The 25399-nt window shown below is 36.6% G+C and overlaps 6 protein-coding genes across 10 annotated transcripts; 3 read left to right on the top strand and 3 right to left on the bottom strand.

The window, feature by feature from the left end:
• Positions 1–349: 349 nt before the first annotated feature.
• LOC105462760 (homeobox protein orthopedia) lies at positions 350–3507 on the top strand. Its single transcript, XM_011709606.1, has 4 exons — positions 350–1638; positions 1991–2069; positions 2276–2499; positions 2861–3507. Exons 1-4 carry the CDS (start codon positions 1233–1235, stop codon positions 3505–3507), a joined length of 1356 nt encoding a protein of 451 aa, XP_011707908.1. The 5' UTR covers positions 350–1232.
• A 1803-nt stretch (positions 3508–5310) lies between these two features.
• On the bottom strand, positions 5311–8389 carry LOC105462759. 2 transcript variants are annotated; one of them, XM_011709605.1, is made up of 7 exons: positions 8090–8389; positions 7829–7968; positions 7388–7521; positions 6989–7307; positions 6342–6763; positions 5989–6198; positions 5311–5793 (listed from the first exon to the last, which is right to left on the bottom strand). In XM_011709605.1, exons 2-7 carry the CDS (start codon positions 7940–7942, stop codon positions 5475–5477), a joined length of 1518 nt encoding a protein of 505 aa, XP_011707907.1. In that variant the 5' UTR covers positions 7943–7968; positions 8090–8389; the 3' UTR covers positions 5311–5474. The 2 variants fall into 2 exon arrangements, with proteins under 2 accessions (XP_011707907.1, XP_011707905.1); XM_011709603.1 differs by having other exon boundaries at positions 7829–8389.
• Positions 8390–9008: 619 nt separating this feature from the next.
• LOC105462758 (translation initiation factor eIF-2B subunit delta) lies at positions 9009–12717 on the bottom strand. The gene is made up of 5 exons (XM_011709602.1): positions 11271–12717; positions 10914–11041; positions 10547–10724; positions 10168–10348; positions 9009–9948 (listed from the first exon to the last, which is right to left on the bottom strand). Exons 1-5 carry the CDS (start codon positions 12222–12224, stop codon positions 9737–9739), a joined length of 1653 nt encoding a protein of 550 aa, XP_011707904.1. The 5' UTR covers positions 12225–12717; the 3' UTR covers positions 9009–9736.
• A 518-nt stretch (positions 12718–13235) lies between these two features.
• Positions 13236–14619, bottom strand: LOC105462757 (60S ribosomal protein L19). The gene is made up of 4 exons (XM_011709601.1): positions 14555–14619; positions 14080–14186; positions 13756–13919; positions 13236–13609 (listed from the first exon to the last, which is right to left on the bottom strand). Exons 1-4 carry the CDS (start codon positions 14557–14559, stop codon positions 13292–13294), a joined length of 594 nt encoding a protein of 197 aa, XP_011707903.1. The 5' UTR covers positions 14560–14619; the 3' UTR covers positions 13236–13291.
• Positions 14620–15004: 385 nt separating this feature from the next.
• LOC105462755 (uncharacterized protein C2orf42) lies at positions 15005–19849 on the top strand. 4 transcript variants are annotated; one of them, XM_011709598.1, is made up of 8 exons: positions 15005–15125; positions 15993–16009; positions 16329–16720; positions 16821–17141; positions 17297–17510; positions 17595–17800; positions 17938–18853; positions 19011–19849. In XM_011709598.1, the coding sequence occupies exons 3-8, from the start codon at positions 16334–16336 to the stop codon at positions 19178–19180; spliced, it is 2214 nt and encodes a 737-aa protein (XP_011707900.1). In that variant the 5' UTR covers positions 15005–15125; positions 15993–16009; positions 16329–16333; the 3' UTR covers positions 19181–19849. The 4 variants fall into 4 exon arrangements, with proteins under 4 accessions (XP_011707900.1, XP_011707901.1, XP_011707899.1 ...); XM_011709599.1 differs by lacking the exon at positions 15993–16009 and having other exon boundaries at positions 16332–16720; XM_011709597.1 differs by lacking the exon at positions 15993–16009.
• A 709-nt stretch (positions 19850–20558) lies between these two features.
• LOC105462754 (transcription factor BTF3 homolog 4) lies at positions 20559–22795 on the top strand. The gene is made up of 4 exons (XM_011709596.1): positions 20559–20877; positions 21442–21813; positions 22159–22283; positions 22372–22795. The coding sequence occupies exons 1-3, from the start codon at positions 20800–20802 to the stop codon at positions 22267–22269; spliced, it is 561 nt and encodes a 186-aa protein (XP_011707898.1). The 5' UTR covers positions 20559–20799; the 3' UTR covers positions 22270–22283; positions 22372–22795.
• Positions 22796–25399: the final 2604 nt, after the last annotated feature.

Here is a 25399-nt window from a genome sequence, read left to right as displayed (position 1 = left end):
AGAGCGATTCTCTTATTTCTATTCCCACGAACGCCTAGCGTGTAACCCTCGCACGAAATACGTTTGTACCCCGGGTGTCATCTCCACCCCCGTACAGCGCACCAGCAGATCGAGAGACGTTTTTTTTTGCACGCAGGTCGGAAGGGAGAGGGGATGAAATGATGAAGAAGAGGGGCAAGTCGCCCACTGACCACGAGGATCCGCGGTGACGGAGTGGAGCGAGGAGAACGATGGCGCTGGACCATGAGGGGCAGCATCACCGTGCCCGCATGAAGCCAGGATTGGCCGGGGCCCCGGGTATGGGGGCGGTCTGGGCCGGCGTGACGTAGAAAATATAAGCCTGTGTGTGTGGCGGCTGATTAGCCAGAGGCTCGGGACGTAGAGTAGTGGCGAGAGTGTCCCGATAGAGAGAAGAGAGGACGGACGTTCTCTCGTTTCGAGGGAGACGTCGGTCGTCGCGTCGGTTCGGTCCAGTTCTTCCAAGGTCCACCGCGAATAATCGGCCGGCGCATCGCGCGAGTTAACGCCGCTTAAAACTAATCAAAATTAATCATAACCCGGGCAACAATTGATCGCAATTGCCGCGCGCGCTCCATTACGAGCAATCGGGCAATCGGGCGACGCCGATCCTCTTCCCTTTTTTTTTTCTACCGGCGGGAAGCGGAAAGAATCTCGGAAGAGCCTCGATGGACGGGCGTGATCGATGCTGAGGTGTGAGACGGTGATCTCGCCGGCTCTCGGATTTCAACTTACAAATCGTGTCGGTCGCTCGACACTTTCGAAGATGTGAAAATGATAGAGGAGATTCGAAGAGGAAGGCTTCACGGAAGATAACAGAAGTGATTTGTGATTGACATCCTGCTATATTGCATTGGACTAAATCAATATTAAATTTGCAAATTGAAAGACGAGATTTTGCGTGCTTGGTGATTACACACAAACTCCAACTTTTTAATAAATCAAACATCAGCGCAAGCTGAACGCGGAATGGAAACGCGGAAAATAAAGACTTTAATGCGGGAAAAGAGAGAAACTAGCAAATAATTGATGATCGAATCCAAAATATTTCAAAAACTTTCCCGGTTTCTTGTCTTTGAATCGACAGTGAAATATCTTTCTGAAACCGAGAAAAATATTTTTGATAGAGAAAACATCGAAATTTCACGAAACGCACATCTGATCGTTTGAAAAAAAAATTCCCACTTAAAGGATCACGAAAGAAATTATCGAAAATGGACGGCGCACCTTCATGGGACGATCCGATTTTCTCGGACTTTGGGACGCGCGGCGGGACCACCGGGGCCCACAGTATCCAGGTGATGCTGAGCCTGCAGGCGGGCGGCGGTCATCATGGAAGCGGCGACCTGATGCCAACCGGCGGCGGTCAGCTTCACAAGCTGGACTCCTCTAATAGCCCGTCGCCGCATCATCAGCATCACCTGCAACAGCAGCAGCAGAAAGAGTTGAAGGAGCTCGAGCTATCCGGCATGTACGCGCCATTGCCGCCGCAGACCCAGGACGTCACCACCTCGACATCTACCAGCGTCACGCCGACCTCGACGAGTCTCCAGCAGAGTCTGCAACTCGGCAACGCGCTCAAGAGGAAGCCGGACGACCCGATCAACGCGCTCGCGCCAGGTAACCGATGCTTCGATTATTTTTTCCGTTTCCTTCTCGTCAATTATAAAAGCGTGTTCCCTTTGTGACGCTAGATAGTGATATTTATAATATATGAAGAAAATGTAACGTTTACTTTTTTAACTGAGCGATTTTTTTATCTGACGCTGAAAATTAGATAAATCCAATGTCAGACACTAAATGTCAAATTTGAGACCACGCGACCACACTAACGTTGCTTTTCATGAAATGGTACTTCGACACATCCGTTTTTCGAGAAACTATCTCTCGTAGCTCTCTGTATTGTAGTTCTCTGATCTCATACTAAAATTTTTCATACTTTACGATTGACGAATAAATATTAACTTTGCAGTCAGCAGCGAAGCACAGCCAGCTAAGAAGGACTCGAAGAAGAAGACTGACAACAATAACATCAAGAAGAAAAAGACGAGGTATGTGCACTCGATAGAATTGCGCGATCAATTTTATATTTAAATGTAACTTTTTAAATACTTCATAAATTTATCATTAAAATTTCTTAAATTTGTTAAAATATCAATATATCTTTTTTACATTTAAATTATAGATACAAATAAATTATGTATGAAAAAATAATAAATACAGAAATTTCAATTTTTATATTCGATCTCTGCTTTAGAACAACTTTCACGGCTTATCAGCTGGAGGAATTGGAAAGAGCCTTCGAACGTGCACCGTATCCGGACGTCTTTGCGAGGGATGAATTGGCACTCAAGCTAGCCCTGTCAGAGACTCGTGTACAAGTCTGGTTTCAAAATCGTCGTGCGAAATGGAGGAAGAAGGAACCACCGCGCAAGACCGCCGGTTACGTGGCCGCTGGTTCTGCCAATCCCGGTCTGTCAGGTAAAAAAATGTATTATCGTAAAAATTTATGTAAAAAGTATCACAATCTTTTTAAAGACAGAGCGAGAGAGAAAGAGAGAGTTAGTAGAGAAATAGCCATGAAATAATAGAAAAAGAGAAAATTTTTAATTTAAAATCTTTTACGTTACTTTTTGTATTTGCACATAAAAATTTGCATATAAAAATTATATTTTATACGTACGAAACTATATATTTTATATTCTGTTTAATTCAACACTCGCACAGTATAATGTATAAATTAACGCAAAATTATATTGTACATCATGTCCATTAAATTCTTTATAGCTTATAAATTCCAAGCTCTTTTCGCTTAACGGTACCATGTTTCCCACGTTTTTAGGCTCCTTCACGTCGCTCAACAACACCCTGAACCCGTTCGCGTCGCCGACGACGGCGACGGCGCCGCCGGACGCCTGGGCGTACTCGCCGGCGGCGTTCGATCTGGGACCGCATCTGAATCTACTGAGCCCGTCGAATTCGGCGTACTCTACCGCGGCGGCGGCGGCCGCGAGCTTCGGCAACAACGGCAGCGTCTCGTACTCGTCGTACGCGAGCATGCTGCCGTCGCAGCACGACGCCGCGCTGTTCACCACGCCGGGCGGCGCCGGCAACACCATGCGCGTCCACCAGGACTACATGAACCCCGGTGGCGGCAGCAACCCGCCGCCGCCCGGTGAGCCCCTCACCCGCGCCGACTACCAAACCATAGTGACGACGCACTCGCCGTCCACCCACCTCGGCAACTCCATGTCCGAGGACGAGCACGGTGGCTGCCTCGCGGACAAGTACGCGCACGACCAGGCCGCGGCCGATTTCGGCCAGCAGCAGCAGCAGCAGCAACCGCCGCCGCCGCAGCCGAACGATCAGAAGCAGGACTACGGCATGCACTCGCCGCAGGCGCGCCAGGCCATGAAGGATCAGGTCATGGTCAAGAGCGAGCCCGGCAGCCAGCCGAGCTACGTGCAGCTGCCTCCTTTTCTGAACTGACTCGCGGCCTCCTCCGCTCTAGATCTCTTCTAGGCGACCTTTGCGATCTGTCCGATGATGTTTCGTGACGAGCGCGAGGAGTATTAGGACTTTGGGTCGCGCAACTTCGACCGGGCTCGCACCGGCGCTACTTACATCGTAGCTTACTCTCGATGTAACGATCGTATAACGAGCAAGATTCGACTATTAATAAGTACAAGATCCAGAGAGAGATTGGAATAAATTTTACTGATAAAATGCTTATATTTAAGTAGTGGGCATCGACGAGATGCCCGTTCGGTGCAGCATTTTGATTTTACGAAAGGATACGGATAATAATATATAAGTCCTAGGATCTCGAGCTCGAATATTCGCGTTGCGACAGCCGCGGTGTTTCTGTACTTGTTGCTTGGGTGATCGCGAATGCTTTACGCGCGCAGGGGTGACTTGGACCAACTTTCTATTAATTTAATCGATAATTAAGACGATTGAACAAGTAATACCTGCATGTACTACTATTTTATTAATATAAACAGAAATGATCTATTCTTCATTGTTTGACATACAGAAAAAAAATCAGAAGATTAGAAACGATAAATAACCAGCAAATACCGAATACAACTGCTATATAACAAATGTAAAACATATATATATATATATATATATTTACGTATATGTTACATAGCAGTTGTATCTATACATATATATATATAGTTAAAAATTTTATCAGATCAGATTAATTGTCAATTACATTAATCGAAGTTTCAGTCAAAATCGCCTTAATCTATTTCTATGAATATAAATTAACTTTAATTTCAGTTAAACTTGCCTTTTTTACCTCTTCTAAGAATTAGAACTACAGAATTAAAGAATCAAGTTTTTCTAAAAACTTGACCTTTTTTTCATTCGTAGAAATTTTTTTTTCAATTATTAGAAAAATATAAAAGTAAATTAAATCGAGATTAAATTAATCTATATTAATAGAAATAAACGATTGAGTCGATCTATGCGCGAGAGAGAATACCGAAGATAAAAAGGATATAAAATATTTTATTTAACGGAAGGAGAGAAGAATATATATATATAAGAATAATTCTATTTTCGCTGCTGTTTGATAACTTCGCGTCTCGATCCGCACGATTAACTTGTGACCAAAAATGGATTACATTTAGGTACATGAGATTTATAACAGAATTAAAATAAAAAATCGCTTTAAGCGATATCTCACGATGATGATATCGATACTTCGTTTGCGTTTGAAAATGCTTCCTCTCAGCTGATAAAGATTAAGATATTCTTATAATAAAAATAATTCTTACAACGTTATACTATTAATAATTATCCTGTTTCAGAAAAATCTTTTCTGAATCTAATTCGGCTAATGAGAGAGGAAGGGGGGAGGGAGGGAGGGAGAGAGGGAGGGAGGGAGAGAGAGAGAGAGAGAGAGAGAGAAAGAGAGAGAGGAGAGGAAAGGAGGGAAGAACCTAAACCAAATGTATAATTACTAGATTTGTAATATAATTCGAGACAACTTTCCGTGCCTTGAATAATTAATGCCTTACGCGCAGTGCCTTTGCGTTAGAAAAAGTAAATCTTAATCGAAATAATCTCGCTTTGTGTATGTTGCAAATATTCAATTTCTATGTAAAAATAATTTGTAATAAATGAAGAACGAAAATTGATCTAATCCCATTCTAGTATCGCAGTATTCAACTTTTATGCGCATAGCATGCAAAGATAACCTGTAATATATGAATTTACTCAATGAATTTAATCGATTTAACGTATGTATAAGTATTCTTCGCATTGAATTTTCACTTCATAGCCTCGTTTAGAACATATTACTGTATTTTTTTTCACGCCATTTTTACATGTGTTGCATACATTATAAAGATACAATCTTTCTCTGTAACATGAATTGCTGCAAGATATTCTGTACAAGTAAAAGTTATGTACATTATGTATACCGTTGTTTCAATACTTTATATTTATGTATTGTTACTGAGCGCAACGCCCTTAGCGTCTATATCATTATGATCAGTACCGTCGTCGTCTTCCATACTGAAATTATCATTGATATTTTCTACCGTACTTGTACTATTGTCAGATATTTCCACGATATTTCGTTTCTTCAAAGATTGTTGCTTCGTGTCCCGTTCGTTGCTCCAAATACCATCGCCTGTGAAATGATTATCTTTCTCCAGCATGTATAGGCACAATGCGAGATACTGGCTGTCAGTAAATGAGTACTCTGTACTCTGAGAGTATTGTTGTTTCAAATCAGCCAGTACCTTTTGCACTCTGGATCTGAAAAAAAAAAAGGAGATTTGATTGGTTATCTAATGTTATGCAATATAACAGAAAATTTAAAAAAAGCTCGAAAAAAACCTAAAAATAGGAAAAAAAATTGAGAATTTATAATTTAAACTTCTATTACTTGTTGTTAAACATTCTAAATTGTGTCTAATTTAAATAGTGTAATTTTATTAAGCAGATCATTACCGTTTGTAAAGCACGATGTGTATATTGGGGCATATCTCGTCTATTGTAAAATGTTTCCTTAAGTATTTGATCATCTGCACTATATCAGCAAACGCAGCCGTTTTCCAATGCGGATGTCTCGTTAGCAAATCGCTCATGTCTACTTCCAACTCCTGCTTCAATACATGCTGTACATACCGTTTGTGTGAACATAAGCCGATTTGCACAGCTCTAGAATAAATAAAATAACAATATGCACATAATGTGTGTTTGTGTGTGTCTATATATCTACGTATTCATCAAATATATCAAATAATCACAGAGTTCTTGAATATACTCTAACGACATTCGCAAAATATCTTACAAACTCTTACTTGTCCAATGAATGCTTTTGAGATAGGAGCGCGTTTGGATGGACCCATTTCGAAGAATCCATGATGCTAACATACTGCAAGCGATTCTTTGTCATATGTATCTGGGATGCAATTTGCACAATTCGCGAATGCTTATACCACACATTCAAATTTGGATGACGTTTTATCATCTCTATTCGCTCTTGGAAAACTTCGTTTCTTATCGTGAAAACTTTCATATATGACTTGACATATTCATTCGGTATTTCATACAGTTTGAACAGCTTCACTAATTGTTTAACATTATCCACATCTTGGAGAAGTATAAAGGGATATTCTCTCAAAGCATCCACAATCGGTATCCCTACGATGTCTGTAAAACTATTTAACAGCAACCTGATGTTATCGGCAGAAGCAATGATGACTTTAGGTTGCCTTTTTATCTATTCAAATAATAAAATTAGATAAATATATTTTTTACAGAAATAGTAAAATCTTAAGAATATTTAAGATTTGACTGAGATTTAAAAAAATTAAAAATAAAATTCAAAGAAAAGATTTAAGAAATTGAACAGAATTTGTTTTCATTCCTTTAAATTAATCAGGAAAATTTAATCATAAAAAATTCACACAAAATATTTGAATTTTTAATATAAAATTATATTTACCATCTTCTCATCATAACCAAGATCAAGTCTGAGTACTTTCAGTGTCTCTGCAATCATGCTTATACTCTTTACTTTTTTTAAATTCTTATTGTCCAAAAATATTTTATCGTCTAAATATGGTAGATTGAATATCCGACTTTTGCAATACAAAAGACACTTCTGATAATATTCCTCGACTGTCAAGTTATCATTCAATCCCAGCTTTGAAATGTCGTCAGAAAATTCACCACCAAATATATTCATGGCAATGTTTTGCTCGGCTGGAATATTAGTTTTCACTTTAAAATTTGATACTTTTTTGTGAATATAAAAGAATATCCTGGAATTTAAAAATACTATTGAACAAAATATTCATTTCACAGTACACACATAATTTCAATATACATGTACACAACGTACTTGTTCAATTGAGATGTATTTATAACTGGTACTCCTATATCCTTAAGTACATTAATTCTGTGCTCTAATGTATAGCTAACCGATCTCAGGCAACGGAAGAGGCTATCCAGAGAATCCACCTTAACGTTATATTTCTGAAATAAATAAATATCACATTATATCCTGTTTAAAAAAAGAGAAATCTTATTCATTTTAGAAAAGATAGTATTTCAAAGACTGTGTGCAAAAGTAAATAAAAATGAAATTAAAAAAAATTCTGAATCCAGAAAATTGCTCCAATTAAGTAATTTTATTTTGCAATTCTTGTCGATCTCAACTCTGTTAATTATATTATAAATAAAGTAGAAAACATATCAAATCGAATCCACATGCTAATTGCTCCTTAAGAAAAATTGTTTTTAATTGAATTGCATCAGAATTAAGTTGTATTCGTAAACCTACCTTGCACATAGAACAATTTTTTATGACTCGATGACGAACAAGGTTATTTCTCTTCGTATTGAAATAATTATCCACGTCGGAGGACGTGAAAGAAGTTAAACCTAAATTTGTCATGAGGATCTTGCGAAACTCACACTTTTCTAAAATGTACGGTGGTTTAAATAAATTTTTATTACTGAATCTCATTATTAAAAAAAGTATCGTATATATTTATATAATATATTTTCTCAAATTTGTTTCAATGAATTCTTTTTAATTTACGGTAATACGTGTATTAGAATCAGGTATGTTATTGTATTCAACGGTGCCGTAAACACGACGTTGATTATGGTAGATCTTTTTTTGGACACTCCACCGCGATTGCTCGATATACAGATTTCTTCAATCCGTCCTTGGAGTTAAACAATGCATAAATCCTTGTTCTCGATCTTTACTTTAACATACTTTCAATATTCGCCTGCGCTCAAATAAATGATTATAAAATATTTGTTGGGTTAAGATTCCAGACTCTGATCAAACCTAACCTAACTTGGCGTGTAGACTGCCTCAGACAGAAGCGTGAGACAGGCCCACTAACGCCCCTGCACGTCCACGTTTTCAAAAAAGGAACTACGTACCACGTCTATCCCATCTAATAACATAGTCGATCAAATCATAGCATTAGAACGTGGTTCGTATCCGTGCTAATCGTGTATTATACATATGTATATACTACATTCTTCTTTCTTTTTTGTCTTTCTTTTTCTTTCTATTTCTAAAATTTTTTTTTCTAAAATTTATTAAATTTATTTTAAATTATTATTAATAATTATTTTATTATTTTATTATTTTATTTATTTTTATTTTTTTATTATTTTTAATTATTATTTTTAAAATTTTTTTTTTTTTAATTTATTTTATTTTTGACGTTAGCCGTCAGTGCACGAGGGCATTTTAAGATAACAGGCAAAAGATCGTTATGTCCTCTCTCAGATTTCTCTTTGGTAGTATGAATAGACGAGAGCATTAATGTTGCTTAAAATCCTCCCTATAAAAAACATTACGCCAACGAGTGGTGGAATTGATAGGACATTGAATTGGAATGATGATGAAATAGAAAGTGCATGAACAATTGTCTTTTTGTAATAAAGTCAGTAAATTATTTGATGGCAAGCAGACAAAAAAAATACGCAGCACACACTCACGTGCAAATTAGCAATATATTTTTTCATAAATATTACTGTCAAATTAATTTGTGTATATCGTAATGTAATTGCATTTGAAATATACTTATGGTTCACCAGAATACAAAAAATGCGTATACTAGTTGAAGGGAGATTCGAACCAGCATGTAGGTTTCATCAATATTGCAGTGCTTAATTATTTTCAAGACGTATCATTAGCATAAAATAATGAAATTTGCATATTCATAAAATATACAAAATAATATATGTGTACAATTTTGAAGATCGAAAAACCTTATCAGAAACATGTTTTATTTTTTACAATTCATATCAACAGCATTGCATCTGCTTTGTATTAAAAAGAAAACTATAATACATGTTAGATATATAAAACACTAATTGATATCAATTGTCATTAGAAAACTTGGTAAGTATCGGCAAGTCTTTAAGCGAAATTTTGTTACTATATCTCTCTGCACCGTAGTTTTAAAAAGTTTCAACAATCATATATGTATATATATATATAAACGCAATATATTAATCAATATTATCTCGCGTTATATTTGATTAATATAATTGTTTTGCGTGAAATAGTCAAATAGTCTAATCCGTATATTTACATCGAAATATTGTACCCGGTAATTTCTGTGTTTGTAACTAGTTTTCCTTTCCAGGCGTCGTGCGCTTGTGTATTTTTCCTTGAAGAAGCGTAATAACTGTTGTATGTACGTTGTATTGTACGTATTTAAACCTCGGAAGGTTTAAACCGTAAAATCACAGGAACACTGGTGCATGGTAGAATCGCCAATTCCGTGACGACGGCCGTCACAAGATCAGCTGGCGTCACGTCGTAAGTGATGTTCAAAAGATTTAACGACTTTCTCGTTCGCCAATTCGAGAGTAAAGACCTTTTTGAACTACCGTTCGGCTGATGATTCACCAGATCGTCTGCATTACCTGAAGCAACGAATAAAATGAGTAAGCGATGTCGCAACATAGGCTGAGAAAGTTGCAACATTGAATGAAAATTATAATCATCACTTTTGAGAAAAAATATATGTAATATGCAAATTTAAGTGTAAGATGTAATTATTATATAACATTTATATAAAATTATAAATTTAATTTTATAAAATTAATTTTACACATAGCGATCAAATTTGCTTTCTTGCTTACCTAATTCATTATGAACGATGGAGTCGGTCTGCACTTGTTCAGACGACTTATGCGTTTCGCATGCTACTAAAACGGGAACGTTATAGGTTTTCGCCATTAGGGCAACCTGCGCGGTTCCAACTCTTGACATTACTGCTCCGTTAGCTAATATCGCATGGGCACCCAGAAAGACTTTACTGACCTAGACAAATGAAATAATGAATTAGCTTAACAGAACAAATGGAAGTAAGAAAATATTTTTTTTACATTTATTCCAAAATTGGTATTTAAAATAAATAAAAAATATATGTTTATATGTGTGAAATTATTTTCGAGAAATTCATAGATTATAAAAATTTGGAAAGTATCTCTTCAGTTCATTAGGAGCATAGCTACTTACTTCTGGCATAATAAAGCTGAGGGCATTGATTAATATATATGAGCACTCAATTCCATGTTTCGCCAAACGCCTCAACTGTTCCTTTCCTTCTAGCCACGGCCTACCATCGACCACAATCACGCGAAATTGCTTTTTTGCAGTATGCGCCTCCACTAATATCTGGTGAATTAAAGATGAACTGAAAAAAAATTGTATATTTTCAAAAATAATATTCCACGTTTCTTCGTTCTTTCCTATAAAAATCATTTATAGAAATAAATATATTATACATCTTAAGAAAATAAGATATGAGAATCAAGACATTGATATCTTGTGCGTTTAATACTTTTTGATTAAATTATATAAAGAGATTATAAAATATACTCACTAGCCATATGTTAAAATAACATCCCCGTCCAATATTTTACTCCGCATCGTTATTGATATCGCTTCGTCAGCCTTGTTAATTTGATCCGAGATGTAAGTATCTATTACTCCTTGCAGCTTATTTTTCGCCTGTAATAGATCAGATATTAGATCAGATGACTATAAGAGATTTAAATAAAAAAAAACATGCAATTCACAAATTTTCTTAATTTTCCTTTGTATTCTATATCTCTTCTTTTATCGTATATTTGAATGCCCCCGATTCATAGAGGTTAGACAAATTTGTACCAGGCGAAAGAACAATTACGACTATCAAAGATATCATTATACAAGAACAAAATGCTACAAAATCACTTGCTTTTTCGTCCGACAACGTAGACGAAAATTGCGTCATTTGCCACGTGAGATGACGCATGGCATTCTGCATCGAGACGCCCAGCGGTCTGCAGTGGCGCAGATAACGCAGCGATTCCTTCAGGTGCGCCTCGAGACTACGGACGAAGTCCTCCTGCGTCGGCTTCTCGAAGTCCCGGACCACCTGTTTGACGGCGGCCAAGAGCGCAACGCACCTCGCGTTACTGCCGACGATGATCTTGTTCGCGTACTGAACGCCCAGTCTGACTATCGCCGGGTGTATGCTCGAGTTCACCGTGGCGATATTGAACAGCGAACGCTCTCTCTCCTGATACAGGTGTTTGAACAAATCAACGGTGTGCGCGTCCTCCCTGATCGCGCTTTTCGCAACACTCCTCCTCGCCGGGCATTCGGCTACTGTCTCTACACGCGGCTTCGCAGACTCCACAGTCTTCACGTTGTCCTTTGCCGACTGTTGCTGCTTGGCAGCTCTCTGAGCTTCCTGCTTAGCTCTTCGTTCCGCGCGCAGCTCGGTCTTGCTCTTGCCTTCACTCCTCCCCTCGGACGCGCCGTTTTGGACGACATTCGAAGATTGAATTTCATTTTCCTTCAAGGCCCCTGTATCAGCAGGTTGCGAGCCTGCCGCGTCTGTCGCTACAGCTGCTTTTGCACCTCTCTCTAGGACCCCACAATTAGCCGTCGCAGATTTACTTTTAATATTGTCTGTTTTTACTACCTTGTCACCCTTCGCCGTCGCGACATCTGCTTTGGCATCTCTCACCGGGATCTTACAATTGGCTACTGCAGCCGCATTCCTGACGTTATCCGCCTTATTGACGTTAGCTTTCGCCACTTTAGCAGCAGCCTTAGCAGCCTTCTTCGCTTCGCGTTCCGCCTTGATCTCCTCCCTCGTCTTCTGCGGGAGATTCGATTTCCCTTCCGATTTCGACGGATTCATGTTCTCGTCCGTCCGCGTGCTCAGAATCAACGATCGAATAGCTTTAACTTCCTCCCTTTTCCGTGACAGTGTTCTCTCCGCTGTCAGATATTCATCGGCATCTGTCAGAGAGAGCCGAGGCGACTATCCGTCGACCATGACTTCGACGAGCGTAAACAAACACGGTGTTGAAAATCTCCGCATGTAAATCTCGACTTTAGTTGTGCAACGTGCTGTTGCATCAGACAGCGATTAATTTTGACAACGTGAAGTCCTCTGTTTGGTCAGCTCTCTTAGGGAGTATAAGCAGCGAAATTATGTTTTACCGCACAATTTGACAAATTAATGCGCAAGAGAAAGCTTCCCTTAATCTCCTCTTACTAAGCCAGATTTGGCCACGTTTTGTTGAACGTTGAACTCTCTCTCTCTCTCTGAATGATAGATATCAATGGTATTCACGAATCAGACTGCATATTTTTGCACATGTTCATCTGCCGCCATGATGGGAATATTGTGCCATCTAGCAGATAGAATTGAAATTATTAACGAAATTTATCGGTTGCAAAAGTAGCAGTTTATTACAAGATATGCTAGAATTTAATTATCTGCACTGCAGAATCTCAATTTAATAATTATATTACCAAAGTCTCGATTATAAATTCTTAAATAATTGACAAATAAAATATTTAACTATATTAATTATTAACAAAGCCTCAATTGTAAATTCTTTAATTAATAATTGACAAATAAAAATTTTATTTCTTATAATTTTCTTTTTATATATTATTTACATTTTTAATTATATCAATATTTTTATAGTTAAAAAAATTATATTTTTGGGATTGTTAGCTTGCTCCCTTCTCGTACATTCTTACTAATTGCAGATTTCCTCTTTCTTCAACACATATGTTTTAAATGTAATTTTTAAAAGCTCTGAATTATCTTATTCTTTGTTTAATTATTCTCGTGTTTGGGTTAATTTTTTTTATTGAAGCCTAAAGTGTTAGGGAAAAAGAATTTTTTTTAAGATTATTCTCCCTTTTTTTTCATTTTATTTATAATTTTTACTTAAGATATAATCGCGCAGTTTATTTCTTTGCGGCATCGTCCTCGCGTTGATACGACTGCAGCAGCTCTTGCTTCTTCGACGCGATGCGTTCCGCACGGCGTTTACGGGCCTCCCTGACCTTCGTGCGCCGAGCTTCGGCCTGATCGGACAGCATCTCGGCACGGGCCTTCTCCGCCTTCTTCTTATGAATAAACTCCATCAGTACTCGCTTGTTCTTGAAAACGTTACCTTTAGCTTTCATGTATAACGAGTGATACAGATGTCTGTCGATCTTCTTCGTTTCGCGGTACTTCTTCAAGAGGCGACGAAGGACTCGCATCCGTTGAATCCAAAGATCCTGCGTGATGCATATAAATGGTTAAGACTTTGCTAATCACATATAAATGCTTTTATATAATTTTATTATACTTTCTAATAAAAAAAAAGGAATATAAACAACACAGAAAGCAACATGGCAAAACGTCACTGTTGGAATACACATACCTTTTGGGGCGTACGGGCGTTTGCAGTACCCTTCCTCTTACCGAAGCCGCAATGACGACCCTTGCGTCTAGCTTCGGTGTTCTTGCGAACGCGAGCTCTCGAGTGTACAGCGACGGGTTTCTTGATGATGAGACCATCCTTGATCAGTTTTCTGATATTTTGTCCTGAAGAAAAAAAAGACGTAACAGATAAAAAATCTCCGTATAAATTAAAAAAGTAATATATAATGCAACAACGAGCAATTCTCTTGCCGATATTTATAAATTTTTGACTTTTGTGATTAAAAAAAAAAACGTATAGATTACGAAGTAAAAGAAAACTTACTCGAATTCGTGTTTGCGATTTCATTAATTTCGTTCGGATCCAACCAGACCTTCTTTTTCCCGCATCGCATAACAGAGGCTGCTAGCCTCTTCTGCAGCTTCAAGGAACTGCAACGGTAAGAGTGAGGTTAGGGAATTCAACGTCTCGAATTTGTACGTGAAACGTCAAACGAGAGAACGTCGCGTATTCTCGCAGAATTCGATCCAGATGTCAACGTGTGCATCGTCGACGCAACGGTCCCGATCTGGCGTTTGCAAAAGGTATTTCGTAAACGTCGGGAATGCCATGTGCTCCGCGGATCGCGCACGGCTCGGGTGACATGCGACGGGAATATTTTTCTCCCCCATCGCGAAATCGTGCTGGTACGGTCGAATTCTGCGGCCGGAATTCGCGGCGATTTCGCACGACGACTCTAAATGCGTCTCGCCGGGATACTCGTCGAAATAGCGAATTAAGTTTATCGCGGTGAACAAACCTCATCTTGCACGCAGCAAGCTGTCCTCTGTGAAAGAGAGTCAAGATGGCTGACGTTACACTTCCTTTCTAAAGGAAAACGCAAGGCCGATATTGCACGACGCAAGCCAGGCAGCGTCCGACGATCGCGATTGGCCGCGAGACCGGAGAGCTCCTATTGGTCCACAGATATCTTCAACCGATATTGGCGATGCTCATTTCTATGTTTAATATAAAATTAACTCTTTAATCTTGATCCAAATTACCTTCTTCTTTTTCTAGTCCCAAGAGTTAGAGAAAGATTGAAAGAAAATTAAATCGGGATTGAAATTATCTACATTCTCGTAAAATGGACAACAGAGAGCCCGACCCAGCCCGACCCGCGATCAACCCTCTATCCTCTCGATGGAACCGTGGTCGAGAATTTCACGCCCTCTACCCTCTCAAAATACTCTCCCGTGATGGGCTTTATTTATTTACTATCTGAAGCGGATTAGCGACTCGATAATATAATCCGGCCCGTGAAAGAGGCGGTTTTTTTTCTTCCCTCTCACAGCTGTGCGATCCTTGCGTCACTTCTGCGATATCGGAAGGTAACGTCGTTAGATAATCGCTGTTTCTCGCGGCGAGATGTAATTCCGTGTAAATGCGCTCGCATTGACGATGGGAATCGAATAAACGCGGAGTGCGTTTTCCTCGCCCTGCCCCCCTTTCCTCCCGCCAACAGAAAACACGAGCAATCATTTTATCGCCTTTTATTATGCAACTCGATGCAACTTGAAGGAAACTTTTCGTCCAGTTACTCTACGTTACTCTTACAGCACGCTTAACCCATTGAATGAAGAGAACACAGCTCTTTTTGACATACCTTTGCAGCTTTTCTGCTTTTTTTTATGTCTGTTTCCATTGCGGCGTGATATACTGTCCTTTAATGTACTCGCATAATTTCTTCAAAGCTAGAAACATATTTTTCTTATTGGGATAATATGTAATTTTTTTATTTATATATCAAGAAATGTAACGTTTCAGCGTCTTCTAGACTCCGAATTTTTTGGGGATTTATTATTCTTTCATCTCATATATATATCGTGTTATCAATATTTTCCTTCCTCTTATATTTTCCTTATTTATCCAGATTTGGTTATATATAATTTCTTAACAATCAGTTGACCTTGAAAAAACTCGACTAATTTTCTGTTAAATATAAACGGTTAAGATACCAATTGTTCAGGTAGTCTTTCTATGAAATTTTATAGCTGTAAGTCGGTCCAAATTTATTAAGCGCAAGAGTCTTACTCGTAGCAACTGCCGAGGCAATGCTGATAGTTCATGGTCATATTTAGTATATTGATATATTTTGTATGATAATTTACGCATAACAATTGATTTGGTGGAGTTTCAGTGTCTATTGTTTATTTGTCTATTATTTTCTTATTATCTTGCTCAACGAGACAATGTAGAAGAGAAAAACATACTTGTGAGTATAAACTTGGACAGACTTACTATAGCTTATTTGGATAAGAAAGAGAAGAATGTGATTTTTAAAATAACGCAATAAGTGATCATTAAATATTTTAAAAACACTTTCAGATTTACTAGAGTTTAAATATTTAATAGATAATTTAATAAAGCTTCTTACCAACTTAATAATTTTATCAATTAAATACAATATATGCAATTATACAATAAAACAATTCATAATTTCGATAGAAAAAAGAACTTATAAACGCAGTAAGAAGTTAGATTCGAAAACTATCAGAGCTTGCTAATCTAATATATATTATTGTAATATACAGCAGCTATGTCCAATGAGGAACGCTTGAAGAAACTTCTGTCAGACCTGGGAAAGGCTACACTGCGTGGAGTTCGAAAATGTCCAAAATGTGGAACTTACAATGGGTCGCGTGGTCTCTGCTGTAAGAACAAATATTGCGACGCAGTGTTCAAGGAACCTGGCGAGAAGCGGAAATTGTCTACAGAAGCATGCAAGCTAATCACAGGCTCAACGGTGCAAGTGTTCTCTGTACGAGTCAAGGACAAGGGACCTGATTATCGTGGCTTTGTGCAGTTGCCGTTGATAAATGCCACCATTTCGAATGATATTACAGCTCTTATTTCACAGACCACTGCATTGTGTTTTGTTGACAGCTGTGAGAGAAGTTTTCATACCAGTGTCCTGAAATGTCATGTAAATATTTTATAAGATTTGCATATCAGTTAACACTTTAGTAATTGTATTTGTATTATATTTTGACATATATTACATAGATTTGTAATTTTATTTTTAGGAGAAAGGCTATTCAGATACTATGATCACATGCCAACACATTCAAACGGCATTGAAATGTTATGCAGAAGCACAGCCGTTAACTTTGAAAAATTCTATTTTATCGTCCTTAAATGTAAATAATGAAACCAAACAAGAGATATGGCTATTAGCGACGGAAACTTCTGGTCCTCTAGTACAAAGAGTCTCAAAGAATATAATGGCGGTGAAGTGTAAAGCTTCTCCGAAACACCCCCTAGGCTATCTTCACTTTTCTTTCTTCGTTAGTAAATTAAAGGATAGAATAGAACATCGTTACTTTTGTAGCTGTACTAATTTTAAGGTAAGTAAAATGTGCATAATAAAAAATTTTTTCTCAAACAATTTGACAAAAGATTGTAAACTGTTTAATAAACTAGAATTTTTAAATCAATTTGAATTAATACAAATAACATCTCCAGTTAGGAAATATTTTACTGAATAATAATTTGTTTATAGGGTACAACAAAGATAGGAGATAAAGTCGATGGCACTTCGTCATCACAATCGAAGCGGTGTGTGCATTTTTACGCGTGCATTTGTGCATTTGCTAGCGACCCAAAGCTATCCGAGGAGTTTAGTTATTATATAAATCTGGATCAAACTCAATCTAGTATAGAAAAACCTCTAGTATCATCTGTACCACAAAATGATGACAAAATTGTTGGACTTGGTAAAAGATTGCATTTTTTTTGCGTATATCATGCATGTAGAAATTTATTTTATATCCTTCGTCAATGATAATGTAAAATTTCAGATCTCGATAGTTTAACCACCGATGAAACCGATACGCATCTATTAATCTTTCGTGATGATACTTTAACTGTACAAAGTTTGGACGGAAATAGATTAGACTTAGATTCTATAAATTTAGATTCGTCGATTTTACCGCACGGTATTGTTGAAAATATAGAGGTGGAATGCGATCGCAGTTTACTAGACGATAACAATATAATATCACAAGTAAGATGCATAAAATATATATTTATGTTAAATTATTAATATCTCTTCATTCGTAAGGAATTTAAAAATTATTTCACAAAGTTGTTGAAAGGAAATACATCTTATTGAACTTATCAAATTATTTATATATTATACAGGTTCACAATTTAGAAGTAATTGATCAAAATGGTGTTCAATTGGGAGGAGGAAATGCGATAAAAATACTGGACGATCAAGGGACGGTTGATACAAAGTACAATGTACTCAACAACAGTCAGTACATATTAAACGATAATAACATAAAGATATTGGATCCGAGTACGTTGAAGGTTCTTGACGCCAGTACCACGGTCCTGGATATGACCAATGCGAAGCTCGTCGATAATAATGTTGCCCTGAATAACAGTGGTGTTAAACTAGTTGACAGAAACGCAGTGGTACATTACAATAACAAAAGTGTGTCAAATACCGAGGGTAACGCGACGCAGACGACAATTTCGACGAAACGGAAAAGAGACGAGAAGCACATGAACAACAGTAATTTGAATCTGAATTCGATCGAGCTGAGGAAGACGAAGACAAAGTCGCAAATTGTTAAGAAATATCAAAACACTTGCGACGACTTGGACGAGGCCAGTACGAATCTGCCGTTTATCAAGTGGCTCGCCTCGATAACCGAGCGAATAAATCAGACGATGCATTTCCAGTTCGACGGCAAGCCCGATCCTCTGGTGTTTCATGTGCCGCAGATATTCTTCGACTGTCTACGCGAACGAATATCTTGCGGCGGCAAGAAGAAACGCTTGCCGAATTCAACGACGGCGTTTGTCAGGAAAGATGGAGTGCCGTTGGGAACGTTCACCAAATACACATGGCAGATTACGAACATCTTGCACGTGAAGAGTATTTTCGAGACGCCCTACATACCTTTGGAGATCACGAGAAGTTTCGTGCAGAACGCAGATGGAACGTATGAATTATACAAACGGGAGGAAACGGAAATAGATCGTTTTAAAAAGACGAATAATAACGCGTTGATTAAACCGCTAGAGCTGAAAACATATTTGAAAGTGGGTAAGTGAGCGTTTGATATTGAAAAAATGATTCTGATTTCTTGCTAAAAAGATGCATATATAGATTTGAGAGTCTGAATTATTTTATTGAGGAATCTGTCATTGATAAACGAAAGGTGAGATATTTTTATTTAATATTTTATTTCGCTTACTTTTAGGAAATACTTCTCCGAATCAAGTCGAACCTACACCATTCTTGATAGAGTGGATACCGGATATTTTACCGATTTCGAAGATCGGCGAGCTTAGAATTAGGTTTGAATTCGGGCATGTAAAAAACGAAACGAGTCATAAATGGAGGAAAATTGCTCTTTCTAAAAATGATTAGAATTATCAAATCAATTGTAAGATCTTTTTAAATTATCAAGTTTTTACTTTTTTATCATAAATATTTGAGGATTTACAAGACAAGGGACAAATATTACAATATGAGGCATGTAATTGAAGAATTATCATCTCATTAAGAGTTATGAATGCAATATTATATCATTTAAATAATTTAAATTTTCTTAACGGAATTAAATTTTTAAAAAATGATAATACTACCGATTAGATAATCGAGTCTAAGATAATTGTATCTTTCTCGCATAAATTTTAATTTTAATATGTTTTATATCACGAAAAAGATTGATGTAATTTTCACAAACCATTGTAGTATAACTTAATCTGACAAAACATCAATCTTGCTTTATAATTAATGAGAAGTGATAAATGTATTCTTTGTGTATTGTATTTATTGCTGTGCAATTTCTTTTCCTTTAATTTATATCTTGTATTCGTAACTTAATTTAATGAGGGAGATATAAAACATAATCATAAAACGTGTTAGTGTTATTAGTAATAGCATGATAGCGTTTGAAAAACATTGTAAATATATATTTTAGATTTTATGCTGTTATGTAAAAAGATGTATATATTTATATTATTTAATATTGGTTCTACGTTTTGTGAATATTTAAACTTGAAAATAAATTTATTTATAAATTACGTGTATAAATTTATGTTTAAATTTACTGAAGACGGTTTAATTAATATAATATGTAAAAGTGATTAATTTATATAAATACATAAATTTTGCGCGAGCGTGCGCACACACACACACACAAACACACACATATATAATTTTATGATATTAAAATTATATAATAAATGAATGTTAAATACAAATTATCGTAATCTTTGCGATATCCCTTATTATTAAAATAATCAATATTTTCTATTTATTCAAAATGAAATTTTAACATTTTAGATGTATTGCTCTGTGATTTCATCGCAATTCTATCCTTCGCCTTATCCTCTCCAGAGAGCAATTTTTTTTTCATGAATTTCTCGACGATTAAAAGGTACGAATCATCATAATTTGCGCATAGGTTTGGTACAAAGCTTAAAGTGTAACAGTGAATTCTGTACACGAATTGGTTATTAATGCATCATAACGCATCATGAATTATGCATATCGGAGGATATGTGTAATACATGCTTTCCTTATAGCCTTGCATTTACTTGTATACAGAGTGTCTACAAGGACTGTCCCTGTCTCTAATAACATATCTCGGAAGCGGTTGAAAATTGAACGAGAAACATATATGTATTTCGCGGTTGCGAAGGTCGCGTGTTTCCGCAACGTGTTTCGAACCGGTATGGTGGTCACGCGCGGCGGAGCGGAAGCGCGCCGTGCGCCGCCGCCGCCGTCGCCGGAAATGAGCTCTGACGTAGGGATCGCGAGCGAGCCGAGCGAGCGTACCGTGCGCTTCCATTTTCTCGAGCATCTCAGACGGATCGGAGAGCACGTGTCGCGGCGTAGCCGGTCCCCGCGCTCGCACAACTCGTCGACTCGCTCGCTCGTAAGAGGAAGGATTTCACGTGGAGCAGACAGCACTAGTCGCAGCCACCCTCTCGCTTACGCGCGCCCGTCCCCCTCTCTCGCACGAACAGAGGTTAAAAAGCATGAATCCCGAGAAGCTCAAGAAGCTCCAGGCCCAAGTGCGAATCGGCGGCAAGGGTACACCCCGACGCAAGAAGAAGGTAAGCGTCGCGCGTTTCTTATACATTTCGCTTGTCCGTTTCTCCCTTTTCGACGTCGCCGAGATACCCCAGCTCGTCCCCACCTTGCTTTATCGCCCTTCGACGTGATTCGTGCCCGTCGTCGTCATTAATATACGTGTCTCGTTTCTCAAAACGGAGCGAATAGTGACATCGCAAGATTTCTCTTACAGGGACGACGGATGCGAAATTATTAGCTGTCAGTTTCTTTCGTGTTTCGCAACATATTTCCTCTGCGGATGTCACACAGATTTGTCATAAATGGAGTTATTTTGATCGTCTTTTCGCAGTAGTCGGCTTTTAACCTGATTTGTAAAATACATATTTACTGATAACTGCTTTTTTCTTCTCTAAAGCACTCATAATTAACAAATGAATAATAGTCCACGAAAAATTAGCGAAATTACCAACAAAAAAAAGAGAGAGAGAGAAAGTAACACAGTTGCGGAGGCAATGTTAAGCGGAACACTTAACTTTCTATTTATGCCTTGAGGTAGAATTAAACGTTGTTGGTTTTATGTTTACCTTGTTTTTTTACTTTCGCAGGTTGTACATGCAACTGCCGCCACAGATGACAAAAAGTTACAGAGTTGTTTAAAGAAACTTTCTGTAAATACAATTCCTGGAATAGAGGAGGTTAATATGATTAAAGACGATGGCACGGTCATCCATTTTAATAATCCGAAAGCCCAGGCTAGTCTGTCCGCTAATACATTTGCTATCACTGGTCACGGAGAGAATAAACAGATAACCGAGATGTTACCGGGAATATTGAGCCAGCTTGGACCCGAGGGTCTGACACAGCTGAAACGATTAGCAAGTACAGTCGCTGGAAGCGCGGTTGGGAAAACCACATTGGAAGAGGACGACGAGGTTCCCGACCTAGTGGAGAACTTTGATGAAGCCAGCAAAGAGGAGGTAAAGAGAAAATTAGAACAATATCGGAATATTCATATTATGTAATAATTGATGAGGTGACAAAGGAAGAAACACAATTTTCGTAAAATTTGATGAATTTGTAATGAAACGTAAACTTTTTGTAAATATATATATTTTGTGAGCTGCTACACTTTTATATGTGTATTCTGTGTTGTTATATATATTATTATGTTGTATTTGTATTAAATTGTACGTCTATTTTCATTGAAATTCATAGATATTGTAATCTTGTGTTATCATTTTTTTTTAAATAATTTATTAATACATGGAATTTTACATTATTTGTAAGAGCATATTTAATATATAAATCTGCAACATTTAAAGGTGGCTCCCAAAAAGGAACTGGATGAAAATGACAAACCCAATGGCGAGAAAAAAGACGCCATTATTATTGAAGAGAAGAAAGAAGCCCCGTTAGCTACACCTGAAGCTTAAGAATGAATGCTAAGGTAATTAATATCGATATTTTGGCGTGATAGAAAACATAATTTACTAACGTGAGAATAAAATGTAACATATGATGTAACTTTTTTTCAGGTATTTCCTACAACAAAGTTGTAACAATAAGTAATTGATGAGTTAAGAGGAACGCGTGCTGGAGAAGCCATGAAGCATAACTATACATACATTACAAATACTTGACATACACCCCATGATACTTGCTAATACAAGTAACAGTTGACAAGAAATAAAAAAAACTGTTACAAAAATCAAAAGGATTTCCCAGAGATTTTTTTATCATTTTGGTGCTATCGCTAAGAGAGGAGAGAGACAGAGAGAGTGGAGATAGTCTTTGCTTCGAATTAATCAAGATGTTTTTATGATCCCTAGTTAATATCGTGTGACGCTTTAACTATTTAAGATGTCAACGGAGATTGGAGCATTTAACTCAATCGCAGAGAATTGTAACAGAATTAATATTATGCTGCAAATTTTGTTATTAATACATTGATGTGGGAGATGTGTAGTATTTTTTCTTTCAGAAGTCCAGTGATTTTTATATTGTATATGATATGATTATTTCAATTTTTATTTCATTTTAGTCGAATAAATGTCAGTAATAGTATAGGTTAATATAGCGTAGAAAATACTCAAAGAGAAATATATAAAGAGTATCTAATCTGCAATGGTATATTTTTACTCGCTATGATTTCATGAATTTGAGGCCTTTAGTAAATATTCTATTGCTCGCAATTTTTAAATTTTAATCTCGGATATTAGTAATTAATATTGAGAATAAATTAAAATATAATTTTATAAAAACTTTATATTTTAATAGACTTGATGTTTAGTCTTTCCGGAGATTAAAAAAATTTTCATTAAAATTTTGATTAAGCTTTTTTAAACATTTAAAATTCGCGTTTGTATTTGTCTGTTGCATATGGATTAATTAACCAATCAATAATTATCAACTTTTCGACTTCGTGAGTCAGCAGGAAAGAATATGGAGACATCTGCCGGAAACGAATTTCTGTTCATTCAAATTATTGAAGCAGAAATATGCAGCTACCAGACAACTTTGCGATATTCGAAAAATTTTATTTCTCTATTCTGCTTTTTCCTTTTTATAATATAAATGTCGCCTTATACATTCCACAGAGATGAAGATTCTTTGCAAAATCTGTTTTCGACAGATTTTAATACATATATTTGAAGCAATAAAAGACTCTAGAAACATATGTATTTTAATTAACAAACTTTATTTATATTTGTGTTTGTGTGAATACATCCATTACCGAAACCACAGTGCATTCAAATATTAAAGAGACAATTTCGTCTCATGATGTATTGCGAATAAGGTTTGTTATTTGCACGTATACATATACATACACGCACGCCCATGCACACACGCACATGTACACACATCCATCTATATAATTTCATTCGTCTACAAGTGTTTTTTTTTATTTCGCCAAAATCGTGAACACGTGACACATCTCACGTATCGTTATCCTTCCGATATGGATCGCAAGCGAATTCGGTACTATCGTCAACAGCAATTAATAATAAATTGTTTTGCCATTGGTTACGCTCTTACTGATCGTTATTCCGACAAACCGATCATGCGCCTTCCGAGATAATCCATTATCAAACGTCAAACGTGCTAAGAATACGTTTCCATATACGTACACTTAGGCAAATAATATAAAAATAATTCAGAGGGGTACACTTTGTCGCCTTTTGTAATGAAAATATCTTAATTAACTGGCAAATCGTAAGCCCCTCGATGTGTCAAGTGGATCAAAATCACTACGCCGAAAGAGAAATGACATATAGTCAATCAACAAAATATATAATTTCAGTCGTTTAATTTGAAATAAATCTTAAATTTCTTTTATAATATTAATTCCGTTAACATCAACCAATGTTATCGATATTATATTATTTTTTAATTTTTATTTCGCACAAATACGATTAACTCCTCTTTATTCGAATTTTTTTGCGATATCGTGATCTTTGATCCACCCTATATCTCATTTCATTTCTTCAATTTTTGTTACATATATCTATTTTCCTTTTTTTCCTTTTTCTATTTTCTTCGTTTAATTCATATTCACAGGCTAGTTGCTAGTTTGCGATCACTGAACTATAATAATATTGGAACTCTCCTTCCCATATAAGCTTCGTATGAAATGTTTATTCCGAGAGAAAGAGAGAGGAGAAAGAGAATTAGATTTATTGAGAGATAATTCTTTATTTAATAATGATAAATATAAGCTTATTCGGTCAAAGCGAATCTTAATACTTATAATAATATTTTTACGAGAATTTATATACATTTTTCAATTTATGCAAACTGCGCGCCGATTACTTGTCTTTACTTTTTTCTTCTTTATTGAATATTTGTCCCTAATTGGGACTATGACTGTCAGTTTTCCTTCAACTCTGTAGAAAGTTCTTTAATCTCTTATACAACAGTCATGTATACATACATACATACATGGAGTAAAGTTTGAAACTGAATTTAAAATTTCATTTAATTTACTTGCCGATTATGAGTCAATCCTTCCTTGATGCAGCAATTTTTGATCGAATCTATTATCAGTATATTGCTCTATATTTTATTACTATGTCCTTTTATAGAGAACATCGAATAAGTTTTATTATTAAATTGTATTCTCTGAGATAAAAGAGAAAAAGGAGAGATATCTTTGGCAAAAATTTTTCTGTTAATTCTTGATATAATTTTTCAGAATTTCTATATAATTATATAACTTTTAACAACAAATTCAAATTTTTTGTACGAATTGAAACATTTTCCAGAAGTGTTGATGAGACAGTCTATGTTTTTTTTTTAGAATTCTTTATATATGTGAATGAATTCTGAAATATTCTGATTTTGCATTTCATAATTTCCCAAGAAAACTTACAAAATTTGAAGAAATTTAAGGTTTTTTTCCAGAAATATCTTCCTAAACTTAAAATATGATTATAAGAATTCTTTTCACCAGAGTATCTTATCAAGATATACCATTTTTATCCCTCTCAGATCACTTTTAAGCGCGTCGGAGCGTTCCAATATTAATGTAGTTTGGTGCCTGTGATAATTTAGGCACAGGGGAAA

This window comes from Wasmannia auropunctata, unplaced genomic scaffold, assembly GCF_000956235.1.
Source record: "Wasmannia auropunctata unplaced genomic scaffold, wasmannia.A_1.0 LD336095.1, whole genome shotgun sequence".
Classification (NCBI taxonomy): Eukaryota; Metazoa; Arthropoda; class Insecta; order Hymenoptera; family Formicidae; genus Wasmannia; species Wasmannia auropunctata.
Note: the sequence above shows the minus strand (reverse complement) of the source record. Positions and strands in the feature narration are given on the sequence as shown.

Excerpts from the sequence above, each read along its gene's own strand:
- LOC105462757 (XM_011709601.1), bottom strand. Across the intron at positions 13,920-14,079 it reads AATCGCAAACACGAATTCGA|GACAAAATATCAGAAAACTG; the intron begins GTAAGTTTTCTT and ends TTTTTTCTTCAG. Across the intron at positions 13,610-13,755 it reads ACGCCCGTACGCCCCAAAAG|GATCTTTGGATTCAACGGAT; the intron begins GTATGTGTATTC and ends TGCATCACGCAG.
- LOC105462760 (XM_011709606.1), top strand. The coding sequence starts at position 1,233 with ATGGACGGCGCACCTTCATGGGACGATCCGATTTTCTCGGACTTTGGG. Across the intron at positions 1,639-1,990 it reads GATCAACGCGCTCGCGCCAG|TCAGCAGCGAAGCACAGCCA; the intron begins GTAACCGATGCT and ends TTAACTTTGCAG. Across the intron at positions 2,070-2,275 it reads ATCAAGAAGAAAAAGACGAG|AACAACTTTCACGGCTTATC; the intron begins GTATGTGCACTC and ends TCTCTGCTTTAG.
- LOC105462754 (XM_011709596.1), top strand. The coding sequence starts at position 20,800 with ATGAATCCCGAGAAGCTCAAGAAGCTCCAGGCCCAAGTGCGAATCGGC. Across the intron at positions 20,878-21,441 it reads CACCCCGACGCAAGAAGAAG|GTTGTACATGCAACTGCCGC; the intron begins GTAAGCGTCGCG and ends TTACTTTCGCAG. Across the intron at positions 21,814-22,158 it reads ATGAAGCCAGCAAAGAGGAG|GTGGCTCCCAAAAAGGAACT; the intron begins GTAAAGAGAAAA and ends CAACATTTAAAG.
- LOC105462755 (XM_011709599.1), top strand. The coding sequence starts at position 16,334 with ATGTCCAATGAGGAACGCTTGAAGAAACTTCTGTCAGACCTGGGAAAG. Across the intron at positions 17,142-17,296 it reads GTAGCTGTACTAATTTTAAG|GGTACAACAAAGATAGGAGA; the intron begins GTAAGTAAAATG and ends ATTTGTTTATAG. Across the intron at positions 17,511-17,594 it reads TGACAAAATTGTTGGACTTG|ATCTCGATAGTTTAACCACC; the intron begins GTAAAAGATTGC and ends GTAAAATTTCAG.
- LOC105462759 (XM_011709603.1), bottom strand. The coding sequence starts at position 8,014 with ATGAGATTCAGTAATAAAAATTTATTTAAACCACCGTACATTTTAGAA. Across the intron at positions 7,308-7,387 it reads AATACATCTCAATTGAACAA|GATATTCTTTTATATTCACA; the intron begins GTACGTTGTGTA and ends TTTAAATTCCAG. Across the intron at positions 6,764-6,988 it reads TTGGTTATGATGAGAAGATG|ATAAAAAGGCAACCTAAAGT; the intron begins GTAAATATAATT and ends TTATTTGAATAG.
- LOC105462758 (XM_011709602.1), bottom strand. The coding sequence starts at position 12,224 with ATGAATCCGTCGAAATCGGAAGGGAAATCGAATCTCCCGCAGAAGACG. Across the intron at positions 11,042-11,270 it reads CTACGTTGTCGGACGAAAAA|GCGAAAAATAAGCTGCAAGG; the intron begins GCAAGTGATTTT and ends GATCTATTACAG. Across the intron at positions 9,949-10,167 it reads CATCGTTCATAATGAATTAG|GTAATGCAGACGATCTGGTG; the intron begins GTAAGCAAGAAA and ends TCGTTGCTTCAG.